Source organism: Aphelocoma coerulescens, chromosome 4 (genome assembly GCF_041296385.1).
Source record: "Aphelocoma coerulescens isolate FSJ_1873_10779 chromosome 4, UR_Acoe_1.0, whole genome shotgun sequence".
Classification (NCBI taxonomy): Eukaryota; Metazoa; Chordata; class Aves; order Passeriformes; family Corvidae; genus Aphelocoma; species Aphelocoma coerulescens.
The window spans coordinates 50,846,917-50,859,971 of record NC_091017.1 but is presented as its reverse complement, the minus strand read 5'-3'; the positions used below and the strand labels follow the sequence as shown (position 1 = coordinate 50,859,971).

General features: G+C 36.8%; 1 protein-coding gene across 9 annotated transcripts in view; it reads left to right on the top strand.

Annotated features, from left to right (window-relative positions):
* The window catches only part of TRMT9B (tRNA methyltransferase 9B (putative)), a 120,317-nt gene extending 107,904 nt beyond the window's left edge, over positions 1–12,413 (top strand). For all 9 annotated transcript variants that reach the window (XM_069014044.1, XM_069014041.1, XM_069014043.1 and 6 more), the window contains 3 exons: positions 4,409–4,563; positions 7,547–7,720; positions 10,494–12,413. In XM_069014044.1, the coding sequence (XP_068870145.1) occupies positions 4,410–4,563; positions 7,547–7,720; positions 10,494–11,530 (1,365 nt within the window). In that variant the 5' untranslated portion in view covers position 4,409 and the 3' untranslated portion in view covers positions 11,531–12,413. The remainder of the gene's footprint in view (positions 1–4,408; positions 4,564–7,546; positions 7,721–10,493) is intronic.
* Positions 12,414–13,055: the final 642 nt, after the last annotated feature.

Genomic DNA, 13,055 nt, shown 5'->3' with positions numbered 1-13,055 from the left:
GCTCATCAAAAGGTTGGAGAAAATAGGCTGTTGCAAGAGAGAAGACAAGGAAGCCTGTGGCTCAAGTTAATCAAGAGCAATTGATTTCAAGCCAAATAGGAGCAATGGAGGAAAATTAAAGGTTGGTCAAAGAGGCCATTGACAAAAGTTTTGTGGCATATACCAGGTATTGTGTTTGGTCTGGATATAAAAGCAAGGAGGGACTGAACATGAGCCAGGTCAAGACTTCACAGTATTATACATCAAGTTAAATAGTCATGCTGACATAGCACATGCTACAGGAGATGGAGGAAGGTGTAATAAATGACAAGGGGATGGAAGATGAAAATCATAGGGGATTGGGAGGAGATAACTTGAGGTGGGTGAGGAAGCTTGCAAGTGATTCAGAACTGCAGGTAAGTGTGAAAAGCTTTTGGTAGACTGTGGCAGAGGCAGTGTTTTTGGACTGAACACTACCTCCTGTGCTTCAGTGTCAGGATACCCCATGCATCTGGGAGCCAGCAAGTATTTTGTCCACTTGAGGATGAAGTATTTACTACCATTAGTCAACATTGTAAATTAAATGCTTTCAAAAACAACAACAAAAATTCAAACACACTCCCCCTCCCAAAAAAACTCCCAAAACACCCAAACATGATGTTTTTTTAATGTTGGAAGTGGGGGTTATTAATTTTGATTGTTTTCATTTCAAGGTCACTTGATTAAACATATTTCTTACTTCAGCAGCGATAAAAAATATCCAAGCAACATGACTTTTATTAAAGCAGTATCCTTGAAAAGTTAATTATCTAAAAGGTTGCAAAATGTTAATGGAAAGGGAGGAAATTAGATTACCTTAGGGTCAGAGAACTCTTAGTGAAATATATAGCTATGAAAATATATATTGTCTTTGTACAATTCCTTTTACCTTCTGGGAAGCTGTAATATTTTAGGGGTTTTTTTTGTTGTTGTTGTTTGGTTGGCTTTGGGTTTTTTTTAACAGAGGGGAAAAAAGCAGTGTAGGAAAAAGTCAACAGACTATAACCTATTTACTTTCAAACAATTTGTTCGTGTACCACAGTTATATGTGAGGGACTGGTGATCCATTCCCTGCAAATTTGGCCAAACTGACAATACAGTTTTCATCCAGTTTCCTCATTTAATAGATCAGCTGCAACAAGGTCCTGTTGTAGTCTCATGAACAAATCAGCAGGAAGATGACCAGGAAGCACTGAAAGGGAAGAGAATCCTGCTCTTCAGTTTTTATCCAAACTGCTTGTTTGCAGGAGGTGGACGTTTGTTGAGCTGCATTCACGTTTTGTGGACTAGGCAAGACTTGCTGCAGAGTGACTGAACAGCTCAGTGCCAATTTATTGAGCACGGGAAAAGTGTCAATAACTACCACCTTCTGCTTCTCTTCTCTTTGCTGGTCTTACCAGACAGCTTCTAGGTAGCTTAAATGAGAACTGGAGCAGATGCTGAAGCAGTGGGATTTCTGGGCAGATATTCATTACCTACTTTGCGAGACAGACTTTCCAATTATCCTGGAAGCTTAATCCAGAAGTTGGATGAAATGAATGTTTTCTACAATTCGTGTCCAGCAGAGGCACTGACTGTTACTTCCAAAGCAAAGAAATTGTATTGGTTGTTTTTGTTTAGAAAGAGAAACAGAGGCATTGAGTTTGTCTTGTAAAGTTACATGGGTCTAGGTTTCTGGGTTTTTTTGGTGACAGTATACTTGTGTGAAAGTGGTACAGCTGCAGGTCTGGACAGACTCCACAGGTTCCTTGCATTTTGTAAACATTGAAATGAAGAGGTTAATTGCTAGGACATTTCCTGCTGTGCTGCAAAGTAAAACCTGATGGTATTATGGATCTTGACTGGAAAGTCAAATTGGCGAGTTTAATTTCATCATGTGCCTTAATTATTTGCCAAATATAAACAATCAGGAGGAATGGAAATTGTTACAAAATGGTGCATGAAATTATTTGTCTTTTAGTATACTACCATTTTTCTATTATAACCAAATCATTTTCTTGACAATATTTTTAAGTATATCTAAAAATAATCTCTAATGCTGTGTTGTAATACATGGAAGTCTCCAGCATGTCCTGCGTAGCTGAAGACTCAGTACCAGTTCCAGTGAACAAGAAAGTTAAAGGAAGAACTTAATGGTCTTAGATTTAATAAGAAACTAAGCCAGATCTCAGTCTGCATTGGAATTCAATGTAGACATTTTAGAAAAATAGAGAAAAAAAGATAGCATTTGGAATTCAGTATGAATGGTTGAAACATTCTGCATTTTCTGTCTTTTTAAGAAATGCAAAGATTGAACGAAGAGCTTCAAGTGGAAAGATAAAGCGCTTGGATATTCTGAACCGCATAGTAACTAAACATGAAATATAAATTAGAGCAAGAAGCTTATCAGGCAACAAAAGAAATGATTTTTAGTCTTTGGAATTACTACGTATAAATAAAGGATTCCTAGGCAGTTGAACAACAAAACAGAGTATGTTTTGGGGCATAGAAAAAAGACAGCTGGAGACATGAAACGCCTAATTTATTTTATTTAAAGATCAAATAAAAACAAAGGATTGGGCTTTTGACTCTAAAGAATACTTACTTGAAACTACTGCAGCTAACCCATTCTATGTCACAACATAACTTGAAATGGATTCTGAGAAAAGTTCTGATTGAGTAACTTCTGGCACATGTAATATAATTTCAAGTCTATGTTGTTTCTCTTGTTCAGTCTGTTACAGCTTTTCGCTTTTCAATGGCACTGAAAATGTGCCTATTAGCAATGTATTATACTTTTCCTGAAATTAATTTTTATGTATAATGTGTATATGCACCTAGGAAAAGGTGAGCTAATGCATCATAAAAGAAAATTGTGGATCATAGAAAAAAGATAAAGTAAGGTTTGTGAAAATATTGACCATAAATGTTTTGAAGCAAGGTATTCATAGATACTACAGTTAGAATAGACTGTGACAATTGTTAACAATTTGTCCCCACCTCTTACACATTACCAGTGAAATGGATCGAGCCTTACATACTATTCTGTAAACATTCACACACACTTAAGTACATTGTTTTTTTCAGTCACTGGGATTAACTCCTGTTTTTTAAATTAAAAAGATTGTATTTGCGGTACAGGTGTAGGACAGATTGTATCTATAGAACAGCTGAGGTGACTGCTCACATTATTTATTACACATATATTTTAAAAAATAAGTGGGTTTTTTCTCAGATACCATCATTTCTCATATATTCTCATCTATTTTCTCATACTAATGTATTTCAGTACTAAAAGTGACAGGAAGAAGAAATTTTTATTACGGTTCCAAAATGTATATTACTTGAAAATCAAGGAAAGTAAATTAAAGTCTTTGCTTCTGACCTTTTCAAATGCAGTCAAAGGAGTCACTTTTGTAGTTTTGTCTTGATAATACATTGCTTAGTCTGTTGGATGTTTGAAAACGGGCTTTAATCTCTACTGAGTTCTTGGACAGCTAAATAAGTTTTGTTTTAATAATGGGAAGAAATATTTCCCAAATAAACAGGCAGTTTGAATTAGTTTGAAGAATGCCTTAACACTTTGAAATGTAATCTCATCAGCCTTCATCAGATATTCAAACCTGACCTGGTTGGTCCTTGGATGAGAGGATATATTAAGAAAGATGTAAGATTCTGTATGAAGGGATTCAGTGTCTGCATCCACTTGGTGTTCTACATGAGCTTAGGGGTAATACTTAAAGCTTAGGAAGATACCACTTCTCAAATCACTAAACTAAAATACTTTGTAAGACATGAAGATAGTGGAGTGGGAGGAGGGAAATCGAGGTTTTGTTGCTGAAAAATTGTAGTGAACTCATCACTTCTAGAGGGTTGATAAATCACAAATCACTTACATGTGATTTAGGGGCTTAGATTTCAGGGACCAAGCTATATTTCAAGTAAAATAGTAGTAGTTTGCCCACCTATTCACATCAGCAACGACAGGAAAGTTGGTTCTTAACATCCTGTTCTTAACTGGTTGGACTGATGATTGTAAAGGTCTTTCCAAGCTAAATGATTCTATGATTTTATAACCATTCTGCAGTTCCACTGAATATGGGCTCTCTTTTGCACCAGATAAACTTTTACTATATTGGTGAGCCTGGGAATGTGCCTATTATTGAATAGGCATGTGCAGTTACATAATGCTTCACAGGGGAGATGATGCATTCACATTTTTTCTTGACTTTCGTGAAATAAAATCAGATCATTTGAATAAAGACTATTTTATAAATATGGCTGTTAGATGGATGAAGTAATTTTATGAATGTAAACGTACAAGGTCCTGAATTATGTATGCCTATAAAATGTAAAGTCTATGCTGCGACAGTTTGTGTTTTGTTGTACATAATCTTCATTATGTTTTCAGGATGGAACATGAGGCTACCCAGCTAGAAAAGCAGCACGTGCACAGTGTGTATGAAAATACAGCTGCCTACTTTAGCGATCTGCAGACCAAAGCATGGCCTCGTGTTCGGAACTTTCTGCTGGAGCAAAAGCCTGGCAGTCTCGTTGTTGATATAGGTAAGCCATTCTTGGAGGTGGCGTGAAAGATTGTTTATAAGTTTTATTAGTTTACATGTTAGTCATATGTAGCCTTCAGATCAACTGCTTTTTTAGTTTAAGTCTGGTTTTAAATTGTTTTTAAGCCCGAATGCTAGATGCCATACATCACTTCTTTTAATTCTTTGGCTTTGTATCATGTAGACAGTAAATAAATTTTTTCCCTTGTTTTTGTTAAGTCTTAATCTGTCCATGTCCCCACTGGCTTAATGGTCTGTCATGCCCCATTTTTGAAAAAATGATGTAAATAGCTCGATTATTTCATATTTCAGTTTCTTTAGCTCTCTTGGTTTATGTACTACCAGTCTGCAATTTGTTGGTTTTCATTTTTTCTAAAGCTCCCCCTAGCAAGGCTTTTTATTAAGAGAAATCTTCTGATGTGAGTGCTATTAAAAATATTAAAAAAAAAAAAATCTCAGAGTCTCCCTGTGATCCTAAATATGGACACCAAAGCCTCATTTTCCTGCTATGGCATTGTCTTCCCTACATGTAGCATTTATACCTGGATTTTCTGTTGCTCTTGCAGACTTTCTGGGGGTTTCCAGGTGCTGGAATCTTCCCTTTGCTTGCATTATGACTTCAGTCCTATACAGCACATCATTGCAAAACAGATGCTCGTTTGCACCATTGTATTTTCCTTACTGTTTAAACTGTTTAAAATAAAATGCTTTTACACAGCAAGGTTAATAAATGTGAACAATAAATTATGTATCTGCTTTATCCTATAAGAGAAAAACATTATTTGAATATTCTGCAGGCCGTAATCAGAAGATGATATGTAGCTCTCCTGCTGCTGTTGAGCACTCCACCAAAAATACTTGATTGATGTTATTTTGAATATGTAGCTATTTTTATGTGTCTGCACCATTTTCGGTAATAATCTCAGGAAATATCCTATGGCATACACTCACTGAATATAACAGAGTTATATTGATACTTCTCAGCCAAAATTGTTGCCACCTCAATAGAAGATATTTGAATCTTAGCTGAAGTTCTTTGAGGTTTTATCAGCAATGATTGCAGAAAGCTTAAAGTCACGCTGTTGCAGTCTCATGTGGAGAGAAGGTCAGTCCTTAGAGCTGCCAATGAGAATACTCCCATTAAGGCACACAAGGTCTCTTCTTTTATGAGGTGTAATAATACCTACAGGAATTTGCCTATTGTGTTTAGTTTTGGCATGTATTTAAGGAGGAGTTGCACTAAAGAGGCACTAGTGCCTAGTGGTACTAAAATTTTCAAAGTGAGATCTTTAATCGGTAATTTTCTTTTCAATTTAATGCTACCTTTTATTAAAATATCATTTTGACTATTTACCTTATTATTTTTCATTGATCAAAACATGTGAAAATAGCTTGGCCATTGTTAGCTTCACGAAGGAATTCACCCTCCTGATGACTCCTTTAAAAGTGAATCTCTGGCAAATGTAGATTTTTAGAGTACTGGGATTATTGACTATTCCGCTTCATTCCAGAGAGGACCCTATACTTCCAGACCAGCTCACAGTGATTAAAAAGCACTACACCAAAAGCCATGTATTAAGCAACCGAATCTTCCAAATTAATGATGGTTGAATAAATGTGTTCCTCTGCAAACACAATAATGAATAATAATTTATACAAATTTTTAAAATTTGTGTTTTCTATCTAACATGTAGAGCCTCATGTTTTATTGCATATATTCCTTGAGCTGCATTAGCAATATTAATATTTTCCATTTCTCTCAAGTGTTACTTCCAAGAATAGTGCTTGCTTTTAGCTTAGAAATATGCTCCTTTTCAACACTGAAGTGTTGTTCTGTTCTGCAGTAGTTCCTGTGCTGTCTTTCTAGATAATGGTGCACATTAACATCACCGAGAGCAGCAGCGCTGCAAGAAGCAGTGATGTTTCTAAAGATAACTCCAGGCCTTTAAATTGAATTACCAATTCTGAGATGATTCTCTTTGCCAAGCTGCTACCCCGTTGCTTGACTGTCAACTTTCAGAAATTACTCACTAGTGACCCAGAACCACAGTGAACAGTTCCCAATGTAATTTTGAAAAGTGCTTGTTATGCATAAGGCATTAAGGGATCCTCTGAAAAATTTCAATTTAGTACAGCACAGTCCTTGAGAAGACAGCCTTCTAGGTAGAAGACATTCTGGAACAGTTCATTACATTTACATGGATTATAATGCACTGGCACAAAGACAAAAAGAGGATGTGCCTGTAGTATGGAAGGAACTTCTATGCTTTATGGTTATTTTCAAGTCTGTATATACAAAGTAAAAATTTTCCACTCTGACTCGTGTCAGTGGCATTTATGGTTTAGGACTTTTTGGAGAGAAATGGGATGCACTGGAGAGGTGCTGCATGGGGTTTAACAAAGACTGCAGAGGGACTGGGGAAAGAGATCTATTGCAGATCACTGAAAAGACAAAACACACTGGCTTCAGGAAATCCCCTGAACAGAAAGTAGTTGGAAGCTGGAACGGTACTGGGGAAAGGGGCCACAATGCTTGTCTTTTTTGTTACCCTCTCCTGGGTGCCTGTTTATGTTCATTGTTGGAAATGGCATACCCAGACTATATAAAGACTCAGTATGCAACAGCATGGTTGGGTTTTTATTCTCTAAGATGTACAGTAGTGGCCATGGAGGACCACTCTTTCCTCCTCCCCCTGCACTTATCCTTACTACCCACAGAAAGACAGATAACCTCCTATTATACAGGGCTGTGTAATGAGTATTTTTGTTGGCGATGTTCATGCTGTTACAATCCTAATAGTGGGAACATACAATTTCAACAGTCCAAATGAACCCTGCAGCAGTTAGGCTAGTAGGCACAAAACCTCACTTTGCTTTCCAGGAAAATTTAGGATTAGGAAAGCCCTCGTATTATTTTCACTGCTTTGGGAGGGAAAGCAAATGTTTGGAATATATGACTTCTGACCTAGTATACTTTTCTTTAGGTTGTGGAACTGGAAAGTATCTCAGTGTCAACAGTCAAGTGTATAATCTGGGCTGTGATTACTGTGAAGCACTGGTAGAGATTGCAAGGAAGAAAGGTGATGAAGTCCTGGTGTGTGACAACCTTAACCTTCCCTTTAGGGATCAGTGCTTCAATGCAGTCATTTCGATTGGAGGTAAGACAACACACCTGCATTCTGACTGCAGCAAATGAGAATTTCTGAGTGCTCTTTTCTTTCCATATGGCTTCATTTCAGTTAATTGTTTTGAAGCAGTTCCTTAGAATCACAGGAGATATAACTGAAATTAATGTAGTCAACATGAAAAAAAAAACTCCATTGCTCAAGAGGCGCTGTTGACCAAGTAAATACGTGTATCACTTGTTTGTTTATATGTGGTAAAGATTTCCTTCCAGCGTGCATTTTAAACAAGTGAAAACTAATCTAAACATGGTTGCTTAGGTGGTCAAGACAAGCTCTTGGTTTCCATAGGATCTGTTTTGATCAACAAATGCATTGACATGAAAACTTTATAGCAGAACTTGAGACTCATGTTAACTACTATGTGTGATGAATTCAGATTTCCCTTAGTCATGAAATAAGAACTCGGAGTCATACAAGCACTTCTTGTCTAAAAGGAACAGAGCATCTCAGCATCTTAACTATTCTGACCTCTCTTTTTGAAAATATTACTCATCGTTTAAGAAGTATAAATTGCAAAAAAATAGTTCAGAGTACCCAGTTACAGTCTACATTTTTTAGCTCTAGTCTTGACTGAGCTTCTTGCAGGGTTTTTTAATGCATCAGCAAAAGTATAAAGCATGATAATTATTACTGATAGCAATCAACAAACTACTTGAAGTGTGATACAAATGTAACCTAAAATGTATCTTTCACATAAACAGGTGGAAGGAAAGGGTGACTAATACGCAAGCAGTAATCGTATTACTTTCGTAATAAGCAAATCGTATTTGCTTTCACGTTGGCTAGTTAACCAGTGAGCCCTACCTACATTTTAGGCCTTGTAGCATAATTTCAGACCAGTTGACTGAAGGATAGCATACCTATCTAGTGTTTATATCAATTATAAGCCAGACAAGTTTAAAAGTTCATGTGCTATTTCAGTACATTTAACAGTAATGGATTTTAATCCCTCTTGAATAGAGACATGGTATGCCTTTGTCCATCTGATTCTAAATAAAGTGGTTTTCATCCCATTACAGAGAATAACAGGTATTTATGTACGTAGTCAAGTACTCTTCTTGGCTTTGCTGGTATAATCGTGTTTATAGGATTGATTTTTCTGCAGAACCACCAGAGTGATTCTAACCAGAAGGAATATTTAACCCATTAAAGAGTTTGCACAGATTCTGTTGGTTGATTGTAATTTCTTTCTGGTAAACTAAGCTTGTATGCATATGCTGTCTCTGTCAGTTTTGATAAAATTTTGCAGGAGGTTCTGTGTTGATACAAGGCCTAACTCCAGTGCAGGAGAAAATACCAGTTCCCTTCTCCCTATCCTGTGCAAAAAAACCTGATTTTTAAATTTTTTTTTCAAAGTTTGAGGGAAGATTCATTGGAGTCAGGAGTACCTGGAAACAAACACTGATGGGGAACTCTTCTCAGCGTTGTCTATTTTGTATTCTCAGAAGCTTGTGAGGGCCTAGTTAATATTAACTGCCAAGAATGCTTTTCTTGGCATGTGATAATAAAGCTACACTTTTCCCCCTTGGTAATTTAATCATTGTTTTGAATAAAGACAGGGCTAGTTGGATGCAGTTTTCATAACTGCAGTGTTGAACTAACACTTTCTACAACTAGAATTGGCTACTGTCAAGCAGCACATATAATCAAATTTTTCTGAATGTATAGAGATGTGTTCAGCTAAGAACATGTGCTATTATCTGCTGTTCTGTGGGCAGATTGAATGTTTTTCATGTAGAAGTGGCTGGCTCCAAGTCTACTTGAAAAAAATTATGCAATCAGTCCTCTTTACATCACTGGTTGAGTCAAATTAATACTGATGACATATAGAACAACATGACCAATGTGTCCAAGCTCAGTACAAGTTAAAGCTTCTGGGAGTTTAGAGAGAAAATAGTTGTCTTAGCTATTCTCTGACTGTTAAAATTGGCCCATTCGTACACCAGGTGAATAGGAAGATAGAAATAATGTAGAAATCTTGAAATGTAGCTTCATTTCACATTGGAGTGAAATTTGAAAATGTGGAAATTGTCCTGGAAAGAAAACCCAAATATAGTGATCAAAAGTTTTATTTTAAATTTGACTTTATTTTTTACTAGCATAACATAATGTTAAAAAAAAAACAAAAAACATGCTCAGACATGCAATATAGACATTCTTTTTTACAAAAATGAAATTTAATTTTACAATATTAAACCAGTGGTGAATATTTGTCTAAATTTTCTCACTAGCTCTTTTGAAAGTGTGCTGATATAAAGGTTCAAAGTATCTTTTTACTGATACTGCATTTTGCTGTATTTGTTACCTGGTGAAAAGATTTTCTATTTTTAGTCAGGTAAGTCTGAAAATTGTGGCAAAAACTGAAGTCAGCTTGATACTGCTTAACTCACCTAAAGGCTAGGCATTTAAGTGAAAGCTTGTCATGTTATAATGTATTATGGGTTATGCAGAGAAACAGAAACCTCCAGCTTATATGCCTGACTTTTCTTGAATCCCTGCTTTTGGGATGAGATTAATTTCCTCTTTCAGATTTTCCTATTTTTATCCATTGAACATAATCATAAAAGAGAGCATTCTGAGGTAAACTTCCATTGTGGTACCTATAAATTCAGCACTGTTGCTGACTTGCAACAAGTGATATTTAGAATGATGCAACTGAAATGATTGAACATGTAGAACAGGTTGAAGATGAAAATGCTTTGTCCTCACTAATATTCAATACATAATACCTTTCTTGTATTTGCAGTGATACATCATTTCTCAACTAAACAAAGAAGAATCAAAGCAATAAAGGAAATGGCAAGGGTATTGGCACCTGGAGGCCAAATAATGATTTATGTTTGGGCTATGGAACAAAAGAATCGTCGCTTTGAGAAACAAGACGTATTTGTTCCATGGAACAAGGCCTTGTGCTCACGCCACTTGTCAGAATCAAATCAGTCTGGAGATAAGGGTGAGTTTGTGCATACTGCAAAGGGCCAAGACATACACCCTGCACAGCTCGTCATCTCTGAGTGCAGCTACCAAAACAATCTGCAGCCAGAAACTGATTCAAAACATTCCCACAATATGGACCATTGCTTACTCGGAGCCTGCTGCATGAAAATTTCTGAAGAAGAAAACAGATTTTATAGTGCTCTAGGAAGATCTTTCCGCTCATGGTTTTTCTCCAGATCTCTTGATGAATCCGCCCTGAGAAAGCAAAGTGACAAAATGAAGCACCTGAAACGTGAAGGAGTGTGGGCAAACAGTACCGTACCCATTCAGCATTCACGACACTGCAGTTTGGATTTAGGTCACCATGGGGCACTGTTAAATGAACAAAGTTTAGATGATGATGATGTGTTTGTGGAAAGCCTGTCTCTCAAAAAACCCCAGTGGTCGCCAGCCACAGATGCACTGAAGGATTTAAGTTTAAATGGAGGGCACCAAAGTGTAGCTCAGAGCAAGGGTGACAAAGCTTCATTTTTAAATGGCCCAGTGGAAGACAGGGACTGCATCTGTGGTTGTAATAAAGATGGTGCTGGTAAGTCTGATGCCAGCAAGTTTTTCAAAAGAACTTCAACAACTGACTCCACTGACTCAGCTTTGGATTCAGCAGTGTCTGTTGGGGACCAAACTGATGCCATGTTGGATACAAAGGCCTTCATGCGTTATTACCATGTTTTTCGGGAGGGGGAGCTGTGTTCTCTGGTAGAAGAGCATGTACCTGAGCTTCAGATACTTTCTTCCTGCTACGACCATGGAAACTGGTGCATTATTGCAGAGAGAAGAGGAACATAGCTATAAAGAGAACAAAGCAGAATCCAGTGACTGAGGATTTTAAACTGTTCCTTGTTTTACTGTGATTGTGCAGTGTGACATGGAATTTGAATCTTGTAGTTGTGTGCCGTTCAATTTTGAGTTATTATCTCTCAACTATTTAACTAGCTAATGCAAGGTCTGTATATAGGAATGTAAGTGGTAGACAATATTTATGTTTTGTTAAACTTTTACGAAGTTAAAACTGTAGAGTTTTATATTGCTTTTAGCAAATAATTGTGTTTTAAAATATACTTTTCTATTGAGAAATAAAATCTTTTTATAAAACAAGGATCAGGGCATCTTTTATGAGAAATATCCTCTCAGTAGAAAGTCTAGTCTTCATTCTTCAGATGCTAAAAGTGTGTCACTTTGATCCCTATTCTTGAAGTTCTATAAATGAGACATAGACATTATGTCTAAAATTGTACTTGACTGTACACTGGTAGAGTGCATGCTGCAGAACTGGGAGCAAGCATGGTCCCAGTGCTACTTACCTGGGAGTAGAGTTCTTAATGGGCAAAAAACTATGTACCAGACAAGCTCTGCGTATTCTGTCATTTGATGTTTGTATTTGGGAGCAAGTGACAGCACAGATTTTGGACAGTATTTTTTACTTTTGCTTTAAAAATAATGTAATTTGTTTCTCAGGTGCAGGTGAAGTTTTATGTGTTAGCTCTCACAAGTACTTTATCTTAATTTCCTTTGCTGTAGTTTTTCATTGGTTATGTGTATATAAAAGTCAGAGGGATTTCTGAGAGTGTCAGTCTCATGTAAAGTTCTAAAATATCAAATCCTGGAGATACATATATCTTTTTGATAAGCCCGGGAAGCTAAGATTAAATTAATAAAAATCCAGTGCATATCTGGTCAGCTGTCATATTTACTTTTCTTGTTCACTGACATGAGAATATATATGAACGGTGTGTTAAATAATGTAGACAGGAAGAGGATAAGCCCAGTTTGCACATAAAATACAAATGCTTGTCTAGTGAAGTTTAAATGAATCTTTTGAGACCTAGATGATAACAGATTGTTTACACAACTTTCCTGTTCCCTCCAAGACGTACCATCCCTATCCATCTGTAGTAGGTTGTAGCAGTTTATAGTGCTGGGGATAAAAAGCACCTGGCTTCAGAAAATCAGTAGTGGAACTGCCAACAGAAGCAGGGTTAGAAGAGGCTGATTGCCTCGTTAGCACAGAGTTAACTCCATTCCTAGGCTTAATTGATGGTCAGTGGTTGCAGTGCACATCTTCAGCTGGTGTGATTTCATGACCTTTAATGGAGCTGCTCAGGTTCACATCCCCACCCCCATCCCCTCCAAAATAAAAGAACCCCCAAACCCCTTTTGTTAACAGCAGTTTTAGAGAGCTACATAATTAAGATGGCTGCCCTATTATTGAGCAAGTAGATTTGAGTACAAGGCGATAGGAGTGAAATGCCAGACTTTTCTAATCTATACTGCATGAGAAGGTGGATTTGGCATTGTTCAGTAGAAACCCCTG